The 22,857-nt window shown below is 42.1% G+C and overlaps 1 protein-coding gene across 3 annotated transcripts in view; it reads right to left on the bottom strand.

Moving 5' to 3' along the window:
- Positions 1–3,203: 3,203 nt before the first annotated feature.
- wu:fj29h11 (uncharacterized) overlaps positions 3,204–22,857 on the bottom strand; it is a 37,260-nt gene continuing 17,606 nt past the window's right edge. For all 3 annotated transcript variants that reach the window (XM_061095208.1, XM_061095210.1, XM_061095209.1), the window contains 24 exons: positions 22,643–22,793; positions 22,447–22,559; positions 21,778–21,928; positions 21,408–21,656; positions 20,533–20,745; positions 17,260–17,441; positions 16,903–17,086; positions 15,909–16,051; positions 14,514–14,695; positions 12,284–12,543; positions 11,396–11,633; positions 11,129–11,312; positions 10,578–10,704; positions 10,075–10,161; positions 9,003–9,188; positions 8,635–8,903; positions 8,248–8,396; positions 8,043–8,127; positions 7,049–7,163; positions 5,246–5,377; positions 4,898–5,164; positions 4,328–4,478; positions 4,028–4,172; positions 3,204–3,945 (listed from right to left, as the gene is read on the bottom strand). In XM_061095208.1, coding sequence (XP_060951191.1) covers positions 3,532–3,945; positions 4,028–4,172; positions 4,328–4,478; positions 4,898–5,164; positions 5,246–5,377; positions 7,049–7,163; positions 8,043–8,127; positions 8,248–8,396; positions 8,635–8,903; positions 9,003–9,188; positions 10,075–10,161; positions 10,578–10,704; positions 11,129–11,312; positions 11,396–11,633; positions 12,284–12,543; positions 14,514–14,695; positions 15,909–16,051; positions 16,903–17,086; positions 17,260–17,441; positions 20,533–20,745; positions 21,408–21,656; positions 21,778–21,928; positions 22,447–22,559; positions 22,643–22,793 — 4,377 coding nt within the window. In that variant the 3' untranslated portion in view covers positions 3,204–3,531. The remainder of the gene's footprint in view (positions 3,946–4,027; positions 4,173–4,327; positions 4,479–4,897; positions 5,165–5,245; positions 5,378–7,048; positions 7,164–8,042; positions 8,128–8,247; positions 8,397–8,634; positions 8,904–9,002; positions 9,189–10,074; positions 10,162–10,577; positions 10,705–11,128; positions 11,313–11,395; positions 11,634–12,283; positions 12,544–14,513; positions 14,696–15,908; positions 16,052–16,902; positions 17,087–17,259; positions 17,442–20,532; positions 20,746–21,407; positions 21,657–21,777; positions 21,929–22,446; positions 22,560–22,642; positions 22,794–22,857) is intronic.

The raw sequence follows: 22,857 nt of genomic DNA, 5'->3' as shown, positions 1-22,857 counted from the left end.
CTCTGGCTGGGGTTGTGGCAAAATCAAAGGTTGGGGTCTTCTGATGACATGAAAAAATAACAATGCCTAGTTATAGCAATCAGGCCAGGATTAATTCAGTAGTACAGGATACAGCATGATCAAGGTTACATTGTATGAGATTCAATCATGATCAATCAAAGGGGGAATAAACATGATCATATTTAGGACAAATGTTACATTTCCCTTGCAGTTGGTAATTTGTTTTTGAACCAATTTTATAACCATAAATTAATAAAGTTGTCTGGAAAACATATAAAAAAACACACCAAAAAAAGTGTGTCTGTTGCACTCGTAGGACTATGATACATAATTTAAATGGTTCGCTTGCATACCTGCCTTCTACTAACTGACTTGCCTGGCTTCAGCCGGAGAGAGATATACAACTGAGGAGGAGAGGAAAGAAGAAAGAAGTTAGCTTCCAGCAGTTGTCAGTCAGGGTACCTGCATGTGTTTTGGGGGCGTGGTTTTGATGAGTGGGCTGATGGGAGGGGCCCTGACGTATCTGTTGCAACTGTAGCCTGATGGCTTTTCCAGGATTATCAACCCTAGCTTTAAATGGCCTAAAGAGTCAGTGCTGGGCCCACTTTTACTAATCATTTTAATAATGCAGGGTATCATTGACTAATAAGTCATTGTTAAGCAGATGACATGTGTTTGTTTTTTGATTTTTAAGCATAGGTCATCTCCAAAAGATGTTTTTATGATCCCCGGTTTACCTTGATTCTTTTGGAATCTCAGATCACTCAGCTCCACTCAAACTATTGAATGCTGAATAACAAGACACCTGCAGTTATCGTGGATATAGTTCCGGCTCAGTGAAACACAATGAAAGTTGTTGGCAATTTCAATATCCAGTTATCTGACCTGAGAAACATATCATAAACCTTGTGCAGACAGAAGTGAAGGCTTTATTTTGAAGTCACGCTGCTCTTCTGATGCATGTAGAGGTTGCTGGTCGCTGCCACCTTTTTATGAAGCCCTGATTATGACGAGTTGATGTGTATGACTACATCACAACAAGTCTCCACATGTTGGTGACTGAAGGTTCTAGCCAAGTTAAAATCATTCATGCACATTGTTCTCGTCACTCCAGAGTTGTGTGGCCTTCTCTCTCTATTTATTTCATTTTTAGTAGAATACCATGAGGTCTCTACATTAATCTCATAAAGAGGTCAGTTAACAGAACATACAACTCCTGCAGTCTGTTGTATTGTCACTGTATTTGTCTGTCCGAAATCAGATGATTCAATCCTTTAAGAACACTAGACAAGTGCACAATGGACACATGGTCACATCTACACGTGTCCAACATGCTTCGAATGGGTGTTGAAGAGAGAGAGACATCTCAAGTCTCTGAACATTCATCAACTTCTTTTGTTTTTAAGTCCCGGTCACCACCTATTCCAGAAAATCTCTGCACCTTAGCACTGTACGTGCCCATAACTCTCTTACTGTATATCATGTTTTGTTTTATATTGTCTTATATTGTTGTTTAATGTCTGATTGTTATTTATGTAGAGTGCACCAACCACACAAAGGCAATTTCCTGTATGTGCAAATATACTTGGCAAATAAAAAGAATTCTGATTCTGAATTCTGATTCTGATTCTGAAGTTGAGATTTACAAGGCAGTTTGAATGCCTCATGAATCCAACAGAGGGGGCATCTATGTCTCTCAACTCATATAAAAAGAAGAAAAAACAAACATCACCTGGTGCTAATCTCTGCTCTGCCACATGACTGCGGCTCCTTATCGCTTATCTGTTTCCTACCGAACATCGGCACGATATTAAATCTGTGGTCCAAGACACTGCAGTGACCTGATCTGACATGATGCTGTTTGTTTATCTTCTCCGTGAGGACATCTAGTTTTCTAGTTCTACAAAATGCACTGTAATATACTGCAGAGCATTTTGTTGCAGGTTCCCACTGGAGAGCTCCCGTTAGAAACAAGCTGTCATTTGCTCATTCAGTGTTTTCTGTGTCTCTGTGACTGTGTCTTCCCTCATGACTGATCCTTTGCAGAAAGCAGCCCTGTGGTTACAAAGAGGTTGCATCACACGGTGGAAATAGGGAGGTGCTTTCCCTGGAGGTTGTTTCTAATATCTCCACCAGCACTCATCACATGACAGTAATATGGCCTGATTTACACAGATTACCATCTTATAAGGTCTACACTGAACTCTCACAGTGAGGCCCAGGGAGCACCGGGGGTCCTTAGTGATGAAAAGAAAAACAAATATGTATCTACAAGTATCTTCCCCTCTTTGGAATATGCTTTAGTTTGTCTTGTAAGTAAAGTTCAAGGAGAAAGTAAAAAGGAAATAAAACCTGAATTACCTTAATGTGGTTGTATGCCTTTGCCGACCAGTGCAGTTCAAAGGTCACTGCGACCTTTGACCACTGAAAGTCAGTTAATGTTTGAGTCCAAGTGACAACTGGTCAAAATATGAAGACGTTTTTGAGAATTGAGATGATGTGCTCAAGAGGCCAAAAAACTATATTCTGAGGCCATCGTGACCTTGACCTTTCACCTGCAAATCTTATCAGTTAATATGTGGGTCTAAGTGAACAATTGTGCCAAATTTAAAAGGACATGTTTTTATACTTCTTTCACACCAAAATTAGCAGGAATACGCAGGGTGTTTAGATGCTGGAAGACCGGAATAAAAAAAAAAGAGATTGACTCCCTTCCTATATTGCTAGAAGAGGCAATTCAGTTTTTTCCCCCGGTTTGTCATGTTTGACGTCACAACTGTGAACAACTGAGGCGTTCTCTCACTAGGCTGTCTCGACAAATTAGTGCAGTCAGATGTCACGTTCATGGAAACCCACGTCTACTGCAGCGTCATTTGATCCTGGGAGTGAATGCAGATAAGAGACAGATTCTTAAGATAATGCGTACAAAAGGCATGTAGAGTGATACTTGTATCAAAAGTGGACAATCAAAGTGCGGCCTGTTCACTGTGACAGTGCAATTACCAGGAATGATGGCAGCCTGGAAGGGACCTTTCCAGTCTGCTCTCCTTCTGTTTGATTTAACTGAAGCCACAGCCATAATAACTTCATCTGTCAGAGGATCAGGTGACAGAGTCGGCCATTGCTATGTGTCTGTAAACTTATTGAAAACCGTGTCTGTTCATATCCAGTGTTCAGAGCCAAATACATTGGGAGTCACTGAGTTAACAAGAAAACATTTATTTAAAAGGAATGCTAGAGTACAAGTGAGGTAATAAAAGACGGTTAAAACATTCAGATTTTCTGCTGAACACTGACTACAAAACACAAACGTGTGTGTGCAGTTTGCTGGCAATAACAACATCACTGTGGACAGAGATGAAAAAAGGAATGTGCAAACTTTGGCTCACGAGCAGCATACTAAAGAAAACAGTAGCTTGCATCATGGCCACACTTAAAACTAAAGTCAGTGCAGTTATGATAATGTTTAAAAGGCATATTGAGCTTATCACTTACAATTTACGGTGTGTGTTATAGTGCAGAAACTGAAACTTATACAAACAGATAAAGGGCCAGATCTTTGGTGTGAAGATGCTGCGCGAGGTTCTGAATGCGACACAGTCGAGCGTTGGTAGCGTCTCCTGCGCTGTAAACCCGATAGATGTGGTAACGCTCTTTCTCTTTCAGTGCAAAGTCCAGCTCGTTGGCGGAGAGGTGGATGAACGACTTCTCTTTCTTTATAGTGGACTTCACCTCCACGTACAGCACCCTCGCCTCTCCTGCGGCTCCGAAGCTCAGTTTGAAGTCGTACGGCTGGCCGCTCTCGCCGCTCTGATTGCACCACACGATGTCCGTGGGGCACCTGGGGTCGCCGCTGTCCTTCCAGTGACACAGGAAGGAGTTGACCAGCTGCTCTCCCCACTCGCCGATCTCCGCCATGTCCATGGCGTCGTCGGATATCACCACCTGGAGAGGAAGACCGGTTTAGAAAAAGCTCGCTAACACTCAAAACCGCTGGGAAACCGTCACGTGGAGTGAGGGCACTGACCGTGGTGGGTTTCTGGCAGGTGAGCGTCAGGTCCTCCAGGGCCTGGCCTTTGTTCCACTGGGGGAAGTCCAGGTGCAGGGGAGGACGAGGAGTGTCTGCCGTCCCCTGGAACACACTCGGAAGCACCACAGCGTCAGGGACGACCCTGACAGACAAAGAATGGATCAGTGTGGAGAGTGGAGGAGGTGGGGGGTAAGGGGGGGGGAGCAAGTGGGATTACAAAGTGTATTTAGTAAAAAATCAACATTGGTTTTCTGCGTGAATATTTCAGACTGTGTGAGATGAGTGGGAGAGGCCTACAGGCTGTTGGGAGCGCTCTGGTCGCCGGCTGTCTCAGCGGCCTGTGCAGATGGAGGATTCTGCTGTGCTGGGGGGGGGGATGCGGCGCTGCTCTCTCCGTTCTCAGCTCTGTCAGACTCAGTCGTCTCTGCCTGCTGACGACGCTCTGTTCCTAACACACGAGACCAAATAAAAGATTTAAGCATTTACAGGAGTCGCTGCACATGTAGAATTTGACGATAACGCCACTTGACATAATTATAATGTTTTCATGATAAATGTGAACTGTAGCCTCGATTAAATGCTGCCACCCCAAATATAAAATTAAAACGAAAATGATAACTGTTAAGATTCATTTTGTAGAACAAGCTTACATTTGGCATTGGCCGATAGCTCCCTCACCAAGTTGATAAAATTACAAAATGTCTGCATACACATCTGTAAACATGAGGTTTGCAGTTCAACTTTCTTTTCCAGGTGGTCCCTAACTCATGTTTTCATTGGTGCTGGGGTTTGTCTTTTGTTATTTCATCCTAAACCATGACAAACAACCAAAGGCAGCAGGAGACAGGAGATGGTTGAGTGTGTCACCTGGTAGTCGTGGCGCCGTGTTGGTGTTGGTGGTCCCAGCAGCAGGGTTCGGGTGGTCTGGATGGCCGAGGACTCTCTGGAACGCGGGCTGGTCTGGTGGTCTGGTGCCGCTCCTGAGTGGCTGGTGTCCCTCACTGCTGGGACTCTGGGGGGGGACGTGGCCTCCTTCTCTGAGCACGCCTTCTCTCTCCGGGCCTCTGTCTTTAGGGCCAGGAGGAGGAGGCCACATCTTCATGATGGCATCTACTACGCCTCCATCTGACTGACCTGCTGGCACATAGAAATTGTGAGAAAAGGGATTTGCGGTCTTTAGGTGTCAGGACATTAAAACGTAGCTGGACAAAGTACCTGTGCGACTGCTTCCACTGCTCTGTAAGGATGCTCGAGGAGGCCAGCAGACTAGTGTCTGTTCCCCGTCCTGCTGTGCAGGGCGTGGTGGCTCCTCCAGAGAGCTGATGGAGGAGTGGCTCCTTGATAGGACTGAAGATCAACATATTCAAGAGTTAAAACCAACAAGGAGAAACAGAGGATAATGTAAAAGCTGTAGAACGGCCAACACATGCAGTATAGGCCTGTTGCAGTGCTGTTATGTCATAAAAGCAGATTTGGTAATGGAGAAGTCTTTTGATCATATTATTCCTTGCAGACGTATGAATGTGTGCGTATGAGATATCTGCTCCTCTCGCTCTTTGAGCCCTGGCAACAGCTGCTCTTTTATGCTGCCACACACAACCGTGAACAAACCCAAATTAGCATATGCGAGAAACCCACTAGTTTATCTTTCCGTTTGTGTGCGCGTGTGTAGAAGGAGTGTATGTGTGCAGGGTTGTGACTGAGAAGAAATACACTTTGAATATTATGAAATGATAATGGCAATCAGGCCGAATGTCACACAGAGAATTGGAGAAACTGCAGAAGGAAGATCTCACTTTGACAGAGGCTCAGAAAAAGCTGCACTGTCTTGTTAGAATTCATCTCAGTCTCCAGTTATAGCAGCGAGTTACTGTTGATGTTCTGCATCAAACTGTGACTATTTCACACATTAACACTGAACGTTTTTTCCTTTCAATCTTTACACTTAAACTATCGTGTGAACGTTTGATTTATCTCCCCCGGCCCAGGCTCCTTATCCAAGATATCAATCTTATAGAACTCAAAAATACAAAGTTTGATTTTAAAAAGGCTAAATACATACATAACTACCGATGCACAGTATGAATGTGTGAATATAATGTGACTTTGAATGACAAGTACTTTGATTGGTCATTATAACTAGAGTTTCTAGTGCTATTATAAATGCAGTCCATTGAATATTTGTGATACTGTCTAACATGTTTTTTCATTAAAATTAATATTTTGAGTCCCACACTGATCTGTTGCTGGAAATATTTACTACAGTACCACGTTTGGATTAATCCACCACCGAATATAATCCCCAACAATACGCTGTTCCCTTTTCACTGTCAGTAACGTTAGTTTAAAACAATTAGGATCTGCCCCAGGACAAGACTTATGACTCTCAGGTTTCCATGTTGATCTTCTTCTGTGTCTAATATTTGGCTCTTCTTTTTTATCAAGAGATAATTGTATTGATTTTTAAATTGTCTTTTGTCGCGTTTCAGAAACATCAACAGGCCCGATCAAATCCTGTTTTGTTTCCTGTTTTGATCTCACATATGCTTACTTGGACATTATCTGGAGTTAAAACTAAGGGGCTTGCAGGAGACACTCCAGAAAAACATCCACAGCAACTGACTCGGACATTTTCCTTCTCACATAGAGCCCCTCTGGATAAAGATCTGGAGTTTTATGAATATTTGAGCTTTATTTTCTTTTTTAAGTCCTAGATCCTCTTACGTCTGCTAATTTAAAGATTAAGAGACCTTATCAGCTTGTTATTCTGATAAACTCACTTTTTTCTAACTTTACTTCTTAATTTGCGACATTACTTCAGACAGTTTATCAGATTTTACATGGCTCTCTTTGGAGTAATTGAAGGCTTTATACAAAGTTTTGAAATATGCAGTTATACTCCCCAACACCATAAACATGCTCCGTGTTAAATCAGTGGTTTGTCTTTTAGTGCAGTGATGCCTAGTTATTTGGGAATGTTGACAATGGATGGGTTGACAGTGTACGTTTCCTGCGCACCTCTCTCCAGGTGAAACTCTGGTTTGGGAGGCTCTGGGACCTCCCACAGCTCCTGGTCAGTGGGCAGCTCTCTGATGTCCTCTTTATCCAACAGTCGCTTCAGAGCTCTTGGGTCCTGCAGACACAAACAGAGGTAATGAGTGTGGTACCCATACTGTGCAGAGTTAAAGCAATCATATTGTTTTATATGGTTTTCTCAAATGTATTTACATAACAGACACATGACTGATGCATCCCATCCTCAAAAGAGTTACATAACAACACTTGAGCTGGGTAGGATTTAGGTTTCATCTCTCAGATTCTCTCGCTTACATTGGCAGACATTCTTATCAAAATGTCCATGACCTAATTAACATGTGCTGCCAGTGAGTGATCAGTTCCCTGGCATAATATAAAAGTGAAAGTATTAAGTGGATGTAATGAGAGAGGAGGCAGATCTGTAAGAAGCTTCCTCAGATCCTCTCACATCTGCCTCTGTCTGACTCCAGTGTATTAAGCGGCTGTTATGCTGCAGAGTCACATCATTAAAACTCTTAATCAAAGAATCGCAAATTCCATTTTATTGACCTTGGCAAAACCAGACACAGAACTTTAATCAAACAGTCAGTTGCGTCTTATCCCGAATTCAGTATTGACTATAATGCGGCCTAATATAACTGCATGTCTCAAAACAGCTTCTGCACACAAAAAAAGCAAGATCACATATTCAATAGAGTTCAAAGTTGAGGCCTTAGGGAAGATCGGCTTGGTTAACCTCTGACTGCTGGAGAGATGAGAGCGAGTTGCCATGTAATGTAAACGTGACTCCCTCCAGGGAAACAGCCTATTAGTTCTAGCTACAGTCAGCTCCATGGTGGTGGCAGTGTATCTGTGTGTGTTTGAGTGTGTGATGGAAAAGACAAGGGGATGGGATGAAAGCCCACGAGTATGCAATGACCCCTCTCACTTGATATGGATTAGTGATCAATGCTTGAAGGGATCGTATATCACTTACATCGAGTGAGGTTATGAGGGCGCTCAGGAAATGCATCAGCTCTTTCCTGTGGCTGCTCTCTGTGCAGAACAGTTTCACCAGCTCCCTGGAATACACACACACACACACACACACACAGGAACACAAGGTATTGTAAGATAACTTGCAAGACACATAGTAGTAGCCATTGTAGTTCATAATTTAACACAATTGTCCGTTTGTGTACCTGCAGATGTCCAGGTTGGCTGAGAGATGATCCTTCTGGATGTAGAGCTCCTTCTCGTCCTTCAGCAGACAGATGACGTCCTGCATCTCCACTACAGCTTCATCGCTGTCGGCCACGTCCAGCTGGTAGCGGATGTACAGCTTACCCACCTGGACACAAACAACAAACGTCACTTTGAATTGTACACACTCTAGGTTCCAGGTGAGACTGTGTCCAGACACATTGCTGTTTTCTACTCTCACAAAGTTGTGTGTTACATGGTGTGTACACAATATTTCTTTGTACAGTTGTATGAAACAGTCCAATATTCCCAGCTTCTATAAAACATCCAAACAAGAAACTTCCAAGTTCCAAACAACGTTAAAGTTTAAGTTGTGATCTTCTGACCTGACAAAAGGTTAGACGTTTGATTTTCCCTCCTATGTTCTTTTCGACCAGGTGTGAGTAGAGATCAGCTAGGTCCTCGTGGTGGTAGAGGAACCTCTGGATGTAGGGCATGACGGAGTGCACCATGGCCTGCATGGATGGACTGGGCCTCAGGCTCTCAGTCTGAGGCTCAGTCTTGACGCACAGGGACAGGGGGCTGACACGGCAGATCTCCATGAACAAAGATCGGTCCCCCTCGTTGAAGGTAGGCACGCTGTTGGCTCGCTCTCCTGGGATTTCAAACAGCATTATATTAGTGTAGGTTTGGCAAAAACGCCAATTGGGTATAAAAACACATGTTTATGAAAACAAATATGGCAGTGCTGTACCCATGTTCCCAGTATAGTTTCTGGGAGAAGCCTTCTTCTCTGCTGGTGGCAGGTTGAGCAGGCAGACCTGATCGTGTGGTTTAAAGATCTTCTCCAGCTCCTTGTTGTCAGCAATCATAGGTTTGCGTGCCAGACTCACCCAGGTGTTATCCTTGGTGGGGAAGACCCTCTTATCAGACACCATACCTGGACACAAGGGAGAAATGAAAACCATCAGTCGGTTGTGCAGATTCAGTTTTTACAGCATATCGGTTATATCGGCTCTTTAAATGACTAACTAGAACCTTATTGAATTTGAAAATGTTTAATAATGAATATCAGTCAGATGGTACAGCAAATTTCTTCATGGTGGCATACAGTTTTAGCCCAATTTTATTTAAGCACATATATACTGTATGAATGTATACATAAGTGATTCAAATCAGCAGTTCTTGTTTGCAAAATACCCAGTAATGTGTAAACATGATGATTTTCTGGCAAGTTGTCCTTGGGAATAGTGTAAGTCACATTGAATCTAAAAATATGTCTGACTGTAGTATGATGCAAATTGCAGCAACTGGGCGCCTTACTAATTGCTTTCATGAGCTCTCTGTCACAGCAAGTGCTGCAGCATCTGCTGACAGTGTGGGGTAATGGGGCAAATCAGTGAGCTAAACCACAACAACAAAGTTCCTACTGTTCTTAGAACATCGGCATGCAACTGTGCCTTTCACCCCATGCGGCATCTTTGTCTCACAATTCCCCCTGAGCCTTCCCTGCGGCTCATCCATTAGAATTCAATTAAAAAAGAACTAAACTATCTTTGAGAATACACACATTCAGGTTGTGTGTTTTCTGAGATCCCTGATCCCATTAGAACTGTAAATAACTGCCCTGCTGCCACACCTCCAAACACGTGCACTGCAGTACAGTAAGCTATGTGACTCTAAACATGTGTCATACTGACAGGTGGTGGATGATGCTCATCTGCAATAAATAGATGAGGCGAGTAGAGAGTCTGACGCACAGATTGAAGAGGCAGTGACAAGTGGATTGTGTTCATAACGGTGTGAAAGGTGTGAACTTTACTCACCCTTCAAAGTGGAGCAGTAGCTGGAATTCGGCTCGAACTGAGGGCTGTGCTCCTGCTCGCCAGACACTAGAATTTTGCACTTTTGAGCTGATGAAGATACAGAGATCATCTTACATTATAACTTGTAAAGCTAATCAAAAGGGAAATAGAACAGTTGTTGAGCAGAGAGATGAAGAGCTCCAGGCAGATGGGACATGAAGAATAAGGAAAAGCGTGTGGCTGAAAAGTGAGAAACGTTTGGCCTTCTTGAGACCAAATGCTTATCTAGATTGTTTTGTAGAATGTCTGGACAGCTTAAAAAAAACACAGCAAATGCAATCCTTGTAAATCAGATCCAAACCACATTTGGAGTTGGTCTAAAATGTGATTCTGATCTTTACAGATGTGTACAGTATGGGTGCTCTGGCTGCTCCAATAGGATTACACACTCTGCTCTGATCACTTACGGATAACCGTCTGAACAAAGTCTATGAAACAAAGAATGGCAATCTGATTGTCCTCACCAAGTCTGGCGTAGAGCACTGACACATCCTGTAGCACATCAGCAGTTGGTATGGGGGATGAAGAACAGATCAGTTCCAACAAACCGACGTACTGCTTCATATTGGGGCTGGGATCCACATTCAGCAGCTGTAAATAAGATAGTATAGTAAGTGTAATCAGACATCGTGTGTGGTGTCAGCAATGGGGAAGTTTGGTCTGAAAATGGGCTTCTGTCAGTAATCATCTTTATTACTGAAACTTGAAATTATTGTCTTGATGTGAATATTATATATGGCCTTTGAGATGGTATAACATTAAGGCAAAGATGTGAATAGAATGTTAATGTTTTTGTAACTTTGAAGGGTACAAGCAATGCTGTTTCTTTACTTGCATGTCTTTGAAATGGATCATGTGGTGAAGATGCTGACTTCTGGCCTGGGACATGCAGCTTTAGCCTCAGCATGATGCTACTGTACATAACCATCATCTGTATATTTACCCCTTTTCCGGATTGCAATTCTAAATTAAAACTAGTGAAGTGTTTCAGGTGAACGGTAACAAAGCAGCGTACTCTGGTGAAGAAGTCTTCCATGCCTTCCAGCTGATGGTAGAACGGAGCCAGGACTTTTGGCTCCTGAACACAGCTGTCAGGTCTGCGAGTCAGCAGTTTGTAGCGCAGGAACATTGTCGTCGTGTCACTCCAGCACACCTCCTTCAGGTGGTAGAAGCATCCTGAACACCAGTCTTTGTCGTGCCTGGGGAAGCAAATTTTTCTTGTGACCTCTGCGGTTTAAATCTTGAAATAAACATGAGAAATAATGCGCATACAGTTATGTACCTTTTGTACTCGATGAATACAGCAGGGGAATGCTGGAACAGCTCCTTCAGGCTGTTCTGGGGACAGTTGGTATGCAGATAGGTGTACACGTTGTGGATGTGCTGAACTGTGGATGTGAAACTGGCTCCCTCTGACTCGTCTTCAGGCGGTCTCTGCTCCTGGTCATCCGCCACTGGCTTGACACACCATTCCTTCAAGTAGTTTATCAGAGCCTCCACTGTGATACTCTGTCTCATTCCTGAAGGAGAGAAAGAAAGTGTGACGACGGACCATTATGTGAATGACTTAAAACAACCTGGTGTAAATACATGATAACGAGTAGGGCGCTGTGAGAGCTCATACCTCCGCCAAGGCTAGTTCTTGTCCCATCACAGTTTTTTAAAAGGAATAAAAAATAAAATAACAGATCTGTAATTCTGTGTTTTGCTCCTTTGATGCATTGAAGAGGTATTTGCTGCACTAATTGCAGTTTAGCAACGTCTCTCTATCATCCATAACGTTTTTTCCATCCACGCAGACAGTCAGACCTCATAGTTTTAGCTACAGTTGTGGCATGCAATGCAGTTCTCGTTCTCGCACCAGAACTTTTCTTTCATTCTTAAGTCTGTGTCACTGTCACTCAGAATCTGCACCCCTGCTACATTCCATACATTTAATTATTTCTATGGGAAACACTGCAAAGATTATGAAAAAGAAAATTCTGACCTCCCAATTTTAAAGGGTTCTTCCTAAGGCCATATATCGGCTCTACATAAAATTTAAGGGATATTGGCTCAGTGGTTTTTGCGTAATTCTGCTAACAATCAAACAAACGCATTTGAAAACATAACGTCCTCTGTAATATCTAAAACTAACAAGAGATCTCAAACATAGAAGACATATCTTTACCTAGAGCTCTGCTGAACTCGCTGGCATCTATGTCCACATAATAGACATGAGTCCCCAGCAGTTTGCTGACCTCAGGTGAGGTCAGGTAAACTGAGTTGGGACAGAGGTACTTTCTCTCTTGCTCTCCTCCTTCCAGCGGGCGATGGGCTGGCACCCATTCAAGACGACACAAGGAGTAATAGAAGGATGAATTGGTGTTTTTGATTGTTCGTCCATCACTGTCGACCAGCTGGGCTGTGAGGTACTGAGAGTACTTGTGTCTGAAAGAATGAGAGGGGTTGTGGTCAGAAATGGTTGAGAGATTTCCAACAGTCCCTACAGTCAAGGAATAGGCAATACCACACTATGACCACTTCTTTGACAAGATACACTATCATACAACTTCACAGATGATTATTGTGCATCTTCAGTTGGAGCCTAGTGATCTTGATGTCATTCATGACAACTCGACAAAGTGGCAGCACTGTGTGACCTACATGCCAACTGCACTCAGCAGCACTGCGCGTGGTCAATGTTCAACGTTAAATGCACTGAGAGGTTCTGATCCATGCTCTGCAGAAAAATCTACTCATGTCAAATTAATAACTGTAATGGATGACAGTTATGCTCTATGTTTTCCTTAAGACCTCAGGAAATATAATGTCGTCATACTTTCCCTGTGATAGACGCACAACCTAATTCAGTGTTTCCCTGGCTTTAATATCTCCTTATGATTTCGTGCCATTTTTAAGGGTACTAGAAGCAATGCAATGTAAGAGCTAACAGCCACTTGTAGACCGTAAAATGTAAATGTGACCAGGTCATAACAGTTCCATTGTTATCTTTACCCAGATTCAAGTTTAGAAATAAAATTTAGAATAAAAAGTGATATCTTATATTATATGATATTAATCATATCTGTCAAAGCAAAGTTATCTGTCAAATTTAGAACTCCGGAGATTGTCCAAACAAATTGGTCTCGACTTTCTCCAGAGTTTGTCTTCACATATGAATGATGCAAAGGGAGAATCCGCAGTCAGACGCCATCACAACAAAACAGAAATCTCCAGATTTCACAGGTGAGTGGTGGTGCAGCATACAGGAGCCAGGACATAACGTATTCATTCAGCTGCAGAGATCACATGTTTTTGTTTACAGTTCATCAACGCTGAAGTCAGCCCTTATCACTAAAAGCAGTGTCTTCTACGTGTATGGCTCTCTTTTTTTTTAATTTGTTTTTCTATATTGTTAGATCTATATTTATTTATTCTTTCTCTTAATCTTTTTACAGTTTTGCATCTGTCGAGTGATTGAAACGTCATCCTGCCGTTATCTCATGAGGACATTTTCCAGAGATATTACTAGGGGGCTGGCTGGAAAAACTGGAGAAAGTCCAGATCCTCTCACTTTGACATTTGCATTCGATACAGCCCATCTGGATAATTTCCAGATTTTGGAGTTCAGTTCTTGTCTGAAAGCAGCTTTCGTTAGCCAGTGGTCAGCGCTGACAATGGTAACTTTTCTCTGCTCACCCCAAGTGATCGAGGTAGATTGCTGCCCACTTTGAGTCTGGTTCTCTCCACAGTTGCAAGTGCTGCTCATTGTGGGAACTGTTGGGTTTCTCTATAAGTTTTAAGATCCTGACCTATGTAAAGTGCCTTGAGATAATGTATGTTATGATTTGGCGCTATACAAATAAATTGGAATTGAATAACTCCAAAGGAACATGTAGAAAGACTATCTCTCACGGTCCTGAGGTTGTCGTTAACCGACACATTAGGTCATTGAAAAAATATTATAATAGCAAAAACAGTTGTTATGAGTTTGTGAGCTTGAGTGGTTCACTCAAGCTGAGCAGCTGTGCTCTAATCTAAAACAACTATAACGGTAACTCACCAAATGAGCCAGCTCAAAAAGCAGCTAAATCCAGATTATTAATCTCCAGACAGATGACTCTCAACATCAAACACAAACAGAAGGCTAGAGTGCCACTGCCTTTTGTTTGATTTAAATGTCGAACAATAACTCCACTTTACTTCCTGTCATCACTTAATGGTCACAGAACAGGAATTAGTACCCGACCCCGACTAACATCAACATCAATGCCATTAACCTAACCATTAAATTTCCGAAAATAACAGACACCCAGTGAATGCACCTTGTCCTCAAATGGAACAGTACCCACTGCACAGAGCATGACAGAGGAGGAGAAATATGTAAGTGAATTTGTGACAATGAATGTGCGTGTTACCCGGTGTCCCAGTTGGTCGCCAGCAGCTTCAGCAAGTTCACTCTCTGCTGCAGGAGGAGGGAGCCAGGCAACTGGGCTGTGGCCAGGGCATGGAACTCCTCGCAGGGGTAGTCATCGAGCACAAAGTCCTCCCCAGGCCTCTGGTGCCACATTGCACTTTCAGCTGACCAGGGGCTGGAGGCCTGGAGGAGGGCCAAAAGACAGAAGAGTCAGGATTAAACAAAACACACACTGTTAATGAAGTGGAGTCTCTCTCTCCAACCAGAACTAAAGGATTTGATCACAATACAATGACCCTGATTCTCTGTCAGGCTCCCCATACACACCAGAGGCAGCTTCAAAGTAATCACTGTGACCTATTTAGCTAGCACCTGGTTGCCTATCAGATTCTATTTCACTATTTCTATAGCTTTTAGATTTTGTCTGTTTTCCATCCCCTGAATTAAAAAATTTAAAAAAAAAAATCTACATTTTCAAACATACTGCAACCCCCTCATGGGTTCAATCAGTGCTCTTCAGTGCTTTAATTATTCTTTAACTATTTCTCTGCAAAGATTATGTTGTATGACTTTTCCTTCTTTTGAAAGTTTCCCCAATCAATTTCCAAATGTCACTGTTCCGGTGCATCATTGTTTTCCAGATTTGACACCTTGTAAATGGTGAACTGAAAACTAGTGCACGTACATTGGATTAGACCTTTTGAAAGGGCAAATTGTGGATCTGCCCCCGGATCTGGATCTGTCCCAAAATTGAATGGGTTCCTACTTGACACATTCCACACCCTTCCACTCTCTTGTGGTAATCCCTCCTGTGTTTTTTTGTATAATCATACATACAAACCCACAAACAACCAGACTCGGGTGAAAACATAACCTCCTTGTCGGAGGGAAATATGAGCAATAATTAACATTGGCTTCAGTAATCTATCTCATTTATACCCGTGCTTTTCCTGCTGGGCCGAAATGGTGCCTGTGAGGGCAGCACAAGTCATAAAATTCATCGCAACAAATCCACACACTGTCCCTCGTAGCTTTAGCTCAGGCTAAAACAGGCATCAAGAATGTCTGACCTGTGCAGCCCAGCTCTGTCTGTGAAATGTCCCACTGCTCACCTGCTTTTTCTGCTCATCCCTAAAGTAGCTATTCATCTCTGTAGTCCTTTTAATCTTTAGTGTCTTCATCCCTTAATCACGACCTGATTCATCATGATGAGGCAGTTACTTTGTAATGCCTCGGGTGTCCACGCAACCGGTAAATATTGTGTCCTACTCCTAACACAACAAACCCGTAGCCTTTGAGCATCTGTGCCCACAAGTGGGGCTGTCACTGCCCAAGATCTAGTCTTCTGTGCTTTTCCTAAAAAGCTGAAGTAACGGTGCAGCGATGTTCTCCTCACCAGTTCTCTGGAAGTGAGTGTTTGTGTCTCTTTACGGATGATGAAACCGTCTCTGACTCCCAGTCTGCTGAACAGCTCCCTCCATCCTTCTACATCATGGTCAGTCTCCACATAACAGGGACTAAGCAGGACCCAATCATAGCCTGGTGGAGGGAAACGTAGCACTGTTAAATTTTTTCGATTTGGTTCACGTAAAGAGTCAAAAATGGTACATTTACAACAATGAAGATATCATATGAGAATAAAGTCATACTTTTCTGCTATGTGTCAGAGATATCAGATGATACAGTAGCAAGTCCACTTAAGTATAGTTTTCAAGTGATTTGTGATGTACCAGTTTTCTTTGGCAAATCTAGCACTCAATTTTTTGGGATAATTTTCACGGATTTCGAAGTTATTCCAGAAAAGTTAGAGAAATTGTAACTTGAAAGTCTAATGTTTCTATAGTTTGCACAATAAATAGTTTTGTATAGTTTATAGTGTGACAATGTGGTTTTAGTATTATATTTTTAAAGATGGCATTGTGTTTTCAGAAAATTTGTATGTATTGGACAAGAATAGATTGGGCATTAACTCAACAGCAAGACAAATACATTATCAGGCGCACCTTAATACAACTAGAGCACAATGGATCAAAACATCCTAAATCATGTAAAAGTACTAGGTTTAAATTATCTAAGGGATTTTTTTTAACGTGTTAAAACTTGGTTGTGAATTGAGCTCCTCTTCAGGCCAAGTGTCCTGGTCCGCTACCACTTACAACACACACACACACACACACACACACACACACACACACACACACACACACACACACACACACACACACACACACACTTTAACCATAACAATGGAGGAAAAAAACCCTAACATAATCTCAAAGCGTTTTCCCCACAGAGGAAAAACATGTACACACACACAAGCTGAAAAAAATTATTCCATGAGAAAATGGAAATACAGTAGCAGCAGGGGGTTTGTGTCTGTGTGTTTGTACCAGGCAGTGTCTTTGGCAGGTTGATGTTGCCGTACTCCTCAGAGAAGTGCACTTTATCCTGCCCTGGGCACAGCAGCTCCCTGCTGGTGAGGACTGGAACTGCAACGTCCAAGTACTCGTGGCTGGAGGCGGAGTGCTGCTTGATGAAAACCAGGTAGCTCACCACCACTGCATCAGGCTTTGACTGATGATGATGATGAATCAGTCAAAGGGGTCAGAGAAAGAAAGAAAGACATTTAGGTAAACTACAAGGGGAGAGATAGAAAACCTGCTGTGTGAAACAAGCATAATATAGTTTTTGAATGATATAATTTAGATGCAGATGGTAAAACTAGATGTATCCATTTAGAACACTACCTTCCATTTGTTGTTCCGTATTGTGGGGTAGATGTGCTGCTCCAGCATCTCTTGGGGCTCCAGTTCATGAACTCCGAGTCGTTTCAGCAGCTCTCGAACCTGCTGACTCTCCAGGGGCTCCACACAGCTCAGCAGAGAGGGATGCACCACCTTTACATCCTCGTATAGTGCAGACAGAGGTCCTGTGGAAAGACGGTATGTTAAAAGAAAGCTGTTTCACAACCAGGAACTTGTATCTACTGCCCCTACTTCTTTGTTCACTTGCTACCTGTGAATAGTGTTGTCAACCACATGTAACTGCTGTAACATATGTATTTGAACTAAAAGTCAGGTGCCTCACGAAAGACAGACTTCCTGACTATTTGTCTTTAGTACTGGTTTGGTGCTAAAATGCAGAAACCTACCTCTGGGTTCACATGAACATAAAAAAACAAAAAAACTCACCTCACTTTGGAGCTACAACTGACTCAACCCTTGCATTTATTTTAGAGGCTACTTTGTGTTTTTAGTTTCAGTGTTTTTTGATAGATTTTCTAAGATGAAATGTTTAACATGGTCCACAGACTGAAGGCACACTGCCCCGCCCCACTGACTGCTACAGAGCGCTGATTACCTGTTTATTCCATTTTTATTATTATTGAACATATCACGTGTCCAGATTTGATACTGCACTTCCCTGGGCCAAATGGAAGACCTGATCGCAAGTTATGCAATCCACAGACAGACGGCCTGACAGTCCTGCGTTTCTAGAATTGGCAGGTAGATAAACACTATGTAGTGTTTCGACACTACATAGACCAACCGATTCACTGATTAATAAACAGTTTTGGTAGAAAATCTAGCATGTTAGCTCACATTTAGTTCAACGCTTATCACTAACTCCCATCTGACCTCTAAAAGAAAGTAAATGAAGTTTAACAAGCATATTTGTCAGATCTAATCTTGACTGAGTTTTAGGAATTTAAGCCATGAATGCGCTTGTGTGAAGCACTAATAAACTGGGATAAACAGTGAGTACCTAGAACAAGGTATGAAGGTGAAGCAGAACCAAATCCAAGTCCTACGTTAGAATTCTGAGTCGATTACGAAGACACCAGACAGGATTATTTGAACCAGCAAAGTGCAGTGGCAGGATGCTTACATCAGAGTGTGAAAATCAATTATTCATGTCTGTCATTCTAAACCTCTGCTCTGGGTACTGTCTGTGAATGTGATGACGCATCTAACCCGTGGCGTTCGTCCACTTTTGTGTGCGTGTGTGTTGTGATGTGAGGGAGTATGTCTGCATATCGTTAAAGAGAGGTCAAGTTTGTCGTACACCTACTTCTCTGCTCTCATCGTCTGTGAATGTGCCGACTTCTAACAGAACAGAACTTTGGCACATACTCTGTTTCTGTAACTGCTATTAATAAAGTTTTAGTCTCAGTAGCCACGTCTGTTTACCAGAGTATCTTGCTTCAGATGAATCAGAATTCAATGCTGTATTTATTTAGCACATGAAGTACCTCAATCATTTCCAGTATTATTGCTGTGGTTTCTGGGCACAGATTGTCACATGTGCACCTCTCATCATCACTGAGGTGATGCATATGAACATACATTTGTTTTCTCCATTGAAATTTTAGAAAATCCTTATAAAAACATTTTAAAGTCTGTAACCAGGCCGACCACCTAAGAGATAAATTGTTACCACAAAATATTTGATTCAGAGCAAAACAAATATTGGAAAACGGAATAAAAGACAAAGGTATAAGACTGTGTACATCATTTCTTTTGAGTGAACAGGGTTCATACACATTTTGACCAATGGATTTCCATGACTTTTCCATGACTTTAAACCAAATTTCCATGACCGAACATTTCGTGAAATCTCGGTGTATACGCGAAAAAGTGACAAAATGTAGTATTCAAACTAACAATGAGAATTCCAAGGCATACAGTGTACCTTAAATTACACAAACCCAAGTATGCCTGCTTATATTTTGAGCATATTTCTTTAAAAATATATGAATTATTTAAAACTCAGCGTAAATGAACTAGGGATGGGCATTCGATTAAATTGTCTTAATCGATCGTCGGAAGAATTAACGATCGATTTTTCGATTAATCATTCATATTTTTATATTAAAATTCACTATTTATAGCCTATATTAAAATGCAGTGAAAATAGAAAAAACAGCGTGTTTCCTCATTGAGATCTTTATTACAAGATGAACAACTCTTGTGGCAGTTAAACGGGATCCGTTCAATGTTACACTTGAAAATATGCGCTGCTGTAATCTTGAGCCCCGAGAGAGAGCAGCTAGCCGCTGAGAGCTAGCTCGATCTGACGGCTCTCGACCTCTCAGTCCGGTCGTTGTAACGCCCTCACTCCCGGAACCCCTCACCCAGACCCGGGTCTGTCCGGGTTACCCTCCGCCTGGACTGACGGTCCGTGTGCGGACATGAAGCCGAGCCGCGGAGGCTTAACTCCGGGCTGCTTCCTCCAGCTGCTAACAGACACGCTGTGCTGCGTTCAGGGCAACTCGGATATTCCGACCTCCTGCCACATAGCGAACATGCAATAGTTTATTGATGAAAAAGTCATCAATGAAATTCTTAATGATCAATTAATCAATAGTCGAGTAATTATGCCCATCCCTAAAACGAATGACATGAAAATAAGAATAGAACAAATTTCCAGGACTTTTCCAAAACTTTTGGGAGATTATTTTTTTCCATGACTTTTCAAGGCCTGGAAAAACACATTTTAAAATTCCATGACTTTTCCAGGTTTTCCATGACCGTACGAACCCTGAGTGAAGGAACTATGCAGCCCATAAACGATTGCTAATGATCCCTGTTTTGATTTTCACCTCCTTTTTCCCCCTTTTACTCATTTCCCAACATTCACGTTATGTTAGAGTAGGAAATCATTGTTGTAACACAGAACGATTCAATCTGAGCAGATTTTAGTGGTAATGGTAAAAATTTCCATGGTAACAGCAAGCTCCACCATTAAGAACTGGAGGATTTTCAGAAGTTTAATTCTTCTCTGTGAATAAAACGCAGTTGATATCATACAGACCTGTGCATTCTAGCATTTATCATCGTTTCAAAATCTCGTAGCTTGTGCTCAGTCTACCTTGGAAGGTTGCAATATTATGACTGAAAATCAAAATCTCTATTCAGAAAATAAATGGGATTTTTACTTGTTTTCCATCAGTGAATAAATAATAATTAATGCAAGAGTGTGATGTAAGTGAGCTGTTGTATATGTTAACATGAAATTACCTGGCCGACTTGGAGCTTTATTTTTCTTAGTCTTGGTTTCTTCCATTGGAAAGAATACTCCTGCTCCATTTAATGCCACCACACTTCCATCAGCCAGGGGGATTATGGGTAGATCCCTCAGGCTCTGCAAGATGGCGTCTGCCTCTCCGTAGCCATACTCCAGAGCTCGAAAGTTGCAAACCAGCAACTTGGCCAACTGTCGCAGACCGCCGTCTAAGAAAAAGACACAGGCACAATTTCCAAAACTGACTGAAATAAGCAATAGATGCTAATAACCTTGAGTGGCTGAGTAAGTTAAGTTAAGTCAAAATTCAGAGTTGCAACAAAATAATGAGAGGACCCGTAAAAATGTTGTGGATAATTTTACAGTCCATTGGCTCACTGATGAGGCTGGACTTTTGTCAGTCCAACACCGGCAAATCAAGCCTTGTCAATGTGTTTGTGAGTCGGTAAGATAGGCAGAGAGAGAGATGGAGATATCATGGAGATTTTTTTTTTACTTTTATCTATTTATGTGTGGTCAATATTGATATTATGGCAGTCCAACTAACAAAATATGGAAAACACTGGGGATGTAAAAAGTATTTTGGTTATTATAAACCAAATTATTATTAATGGGAAACACTTTGTAGTATATGGACTTTCAGTACTGTGACGTATTGAACTTTGGTTCTGTTAACTTTAACCGTATTGTGTTGCTGTTTAACCATGTGACATACCAGCATATATGTAATATAAGCATACTAGTAATGACTGTAAACTGCACATTACACAGTGCACATGTAGTGTGTCAGCAGCTGTAGTTATTTGTGCGACATCATAATCTGACAAGTCCTCCTCTTTGTCTCTTCAAACACACTCTTAAGTGCACACACCTGAATGGATGCCTTCCTCCCTCATCAGCTCCTTGGCCATGGCTGTGGTTACCGTGGTAACATCTGATCCCCGCAGGTTTCGCACTCCCAGGTGAGTGAGCAGGGAGGAGGGTGGGGCTGGGCTCAAACCCATATGGAGGTAGGACAGAGACAGATGTCTTTCAAGCTCGTCTCCGCCAATCACCTCGCGGATCACGGCATCCCGACAGACGGCCACTTGGGACGGCAGCTTGTACACAACCTTACCATCTATGACACAAAGCATGGAGAGGAACATTCGAAGGTTTAAAAAAACAAACAACTATGAGCTCTGTATTTATTACTCTTGCCAATGCTGTTTTTGTGTGTTTGTTTCATTTGTGAGTAACACCTGAGCTGAGTGTCGGCAGGAAGGCCTTGCCCTTAAGCAGTTGGATAATCTGCCCAGCAACAGGCTTGAAGAAGTCCATCACTTCATCAGGCAGGGGGATGAACTGTAGGAACTGGCAGAGGCCATTCAGCCCCCTGAACTCTGGGTGTTCCTGGAGAGAGGGACACACGGGACACTAGTTAAAAGACAAACAATACTCAATGGTTACTGCATACTAAGTACTAATGGGTATTATCCCTACATCATGTTCTAGACATCCTGTTATTCTTTTATTCATTTTATTTAATGCATAATTTCTCAGGTAGTGAAGTTTTTATGGACCGCAACTGTCAAGAGTCTCAGGTCTGTATATTTGTAACAGTGATTATAACACTGTCAGGTTAGAACCCAGATCCAGATCAGGGGACAGATCCAGTGTAAATAATGGATCTTGATAAGAATATTCAGACATATTTATTTGTATGTCTGAGTGACATTCAAGTTACTGAGGAAAGGTGTATGAAACTGAATTTACCAAGTAACTAATTTTTCACAATGTCTTCTGTTTTATTCTAACAGACAAATCTATTTGTATTATATGATCAAATTTCTTTGAAGGGATCATCAGAGTAAAATCTTCTCTAATTTCAAATTTCAGTGAATTAATCCCACGATAAAATTCTGTCTTACAGTGAAGACGTCCATGGCCTGAAGGAAAAGTTGAGGTATCTCAGATCGAAGCCACTGGTTCCAGAAGCTGTCTCTGTCCACGTCTTCACGAGAGGAAGGGATGTCAAAGTCACCTGGAGAACAGTGTCAATTGAGTGTCAAATTCCTTCTTTCATAACTGGATTGCTCCAAAAATTACTAAAATAATTCTTCTCACCTTGGACAATGAAACGGAAGCCGAAACTGCGAAGTGGCAGGTAGGCAAACACAGGTTGTTTCTGAGGCTGACACACAATGTGGTCTCCTGTGTTGTTGCTTCCAAGCTGGAACGCCAGGGCAAGTTCAGTCGCCTCAACGTCCTCTTTGATCTGAAGGGGAAACAGATCAGTATCAACATAGATGCATTAGCTCAAAATAGACGGACTCACAAAA

This window comes from Limanda limanda, chromosome 21, assembly GCF_963576545.1.
Source record: "Limanda limanda chromosome 21, fLimLim1.1, whole genome shotgun sequence".
Taxonomy (NCBI): domain Eukaryota; kingdom Metazoa; phylum Chordata; class Actinopteri; order Pleuronectiformes; family Pleuronectidae; genus Limanda; species Limanda limanda.
Note: the sequence above shows the minus strand (reverse complement) of the source record. Positions and strands in the feature narration are given on the sequence as shown.